This window comes from Crocuta crocuta, unplaced genomic scaffold (assembly GCF_008692635.1).
Source record: "Crocuta crocuta isolate KB4526 unplaced genomic scaffold, BGI_CrCroc_1.0 scaffold675, whole genome shotgun sequence".
In the NCBI taxonomy this organism is placed as follows: domain Eukaryota; kingdom Metazoa; phylum Chordata; class Mammalia; order Carnivora; family Hyaenidae; genus Crocuta; species Crocuta crocuta.
In genome coordinates this window covers 1631218-1632238 of record NW_027528796.1, presented here as the reverse complement: position 1 = coordinate 1632238, position 1021 = coordinate 1631218, and the positions used below count along the sequence as shown (strand labels likewise).

Sequence of the window (1021 nt, the reverse complement as noted above, 5' to 3'; positions counted from 1 at the left end):
GGGCACGTACGAATTCATTGCTCCTTTTGTATATGTTGTCCTCTAGGTGACAGCGGCCGTCGTTGGGGGTCAGGATGGCACCCAGCTTCCCGTCGCCCGCAAAGTGGAAGCCGTCGTCCGTGGCGAACACCAGCAGCCGCGTGACGTTGCGCCAGCCAATTTCCTCCTGAGAAGATGGCAGGTTGCTGGCCTTAGTTTCCCCAGTGGGGAGGGCGCAGCGCGGGCCAGGCCGGGCCGTGGGACTCGGGGTCCCTGTGTCCAGGCCGGACCCGAGCGCCGTGGCCTGTTCCAGAAATGTCTGCAGCACAGCCTCCTGACGGCTGCGTACAGGTCACGGTGGGGGGTCCAGACGCTAGCGACACGTGTCGCGAAGCAGCACAGCACACGGAAACAGAAACGTGCGTCTGTGATGAGGCAGGAGGCTGGGCAACTGGAATCCGCGGAAGGCGGCACACCCGGTTTAAAACAGCGGGTCGAGGGGCGCCTGGGTGGCTTAGTCGGCTAAGCGTCCGACTTTCGCTTAGGTCACGATCTCGCGGTTCGTGGGTTCGAGCCCCGCGTCGGGCTCTGTGCTGACTGCCAGCTCAGAGCCTGGAGCCTATTTCGGAGTCTGTGTCTCCCTCTCTCTCTGACCCTCCCCTGCTCACGCTCTCTCTGCCTCTCACTCCTAGAAATAAATAAAACATTTAAAAAATAAATAAATAAAACAGCGGGTCATCTGCGGCACAACAGTTACGTCGTGGCCAGCAGGGGGGACGGCCAGGGTCAGCAAGGGGGCAGGGGGCTGGCTGCCGGGGCGGCAGACACGGCCACTTGGAGCACGTGCACAGGGATGCCCCCTTTCCCTGGGGGGAGCCGGAGGGAGGGCGTGACTCGGTTCAGGGACCGCCAGGGTCAGTCTGTGGACTTGCCTTACAGAGTCACCTGCTTAGCCTAAGGCTGCAGGGGATCCGCGCAGGGCCCAGGCCGGCAGTAAAGCCCAGCGACTGGCCGGCGCCACGGGGGGTGCAGACCGCAGACC

At 63.2% G+C, this 1021-nt stretch overlaps 1 protein-coding gene across 1 annotated transcript in view; it reads right to left on the bottom strand.

The window, feature by feature from the left end:
- The window catches only part of ITGB2 (integrin subunit beta 2), a 26890-nt gene that overhangs the window by 13492 nt on the left and 12377 nt on the right, over positions 1–1021 (bottom strand). Inside the window, exon 7 of the mRNA XM_077755409.1 lies at positions 11–166. Within this exon, the coding sequence (XP_077611535.1) occupies positions 11–166 (156 nt within the window). The remainder of the gene's footprint in view (positions 1–10; positions 167–1021) is intronic.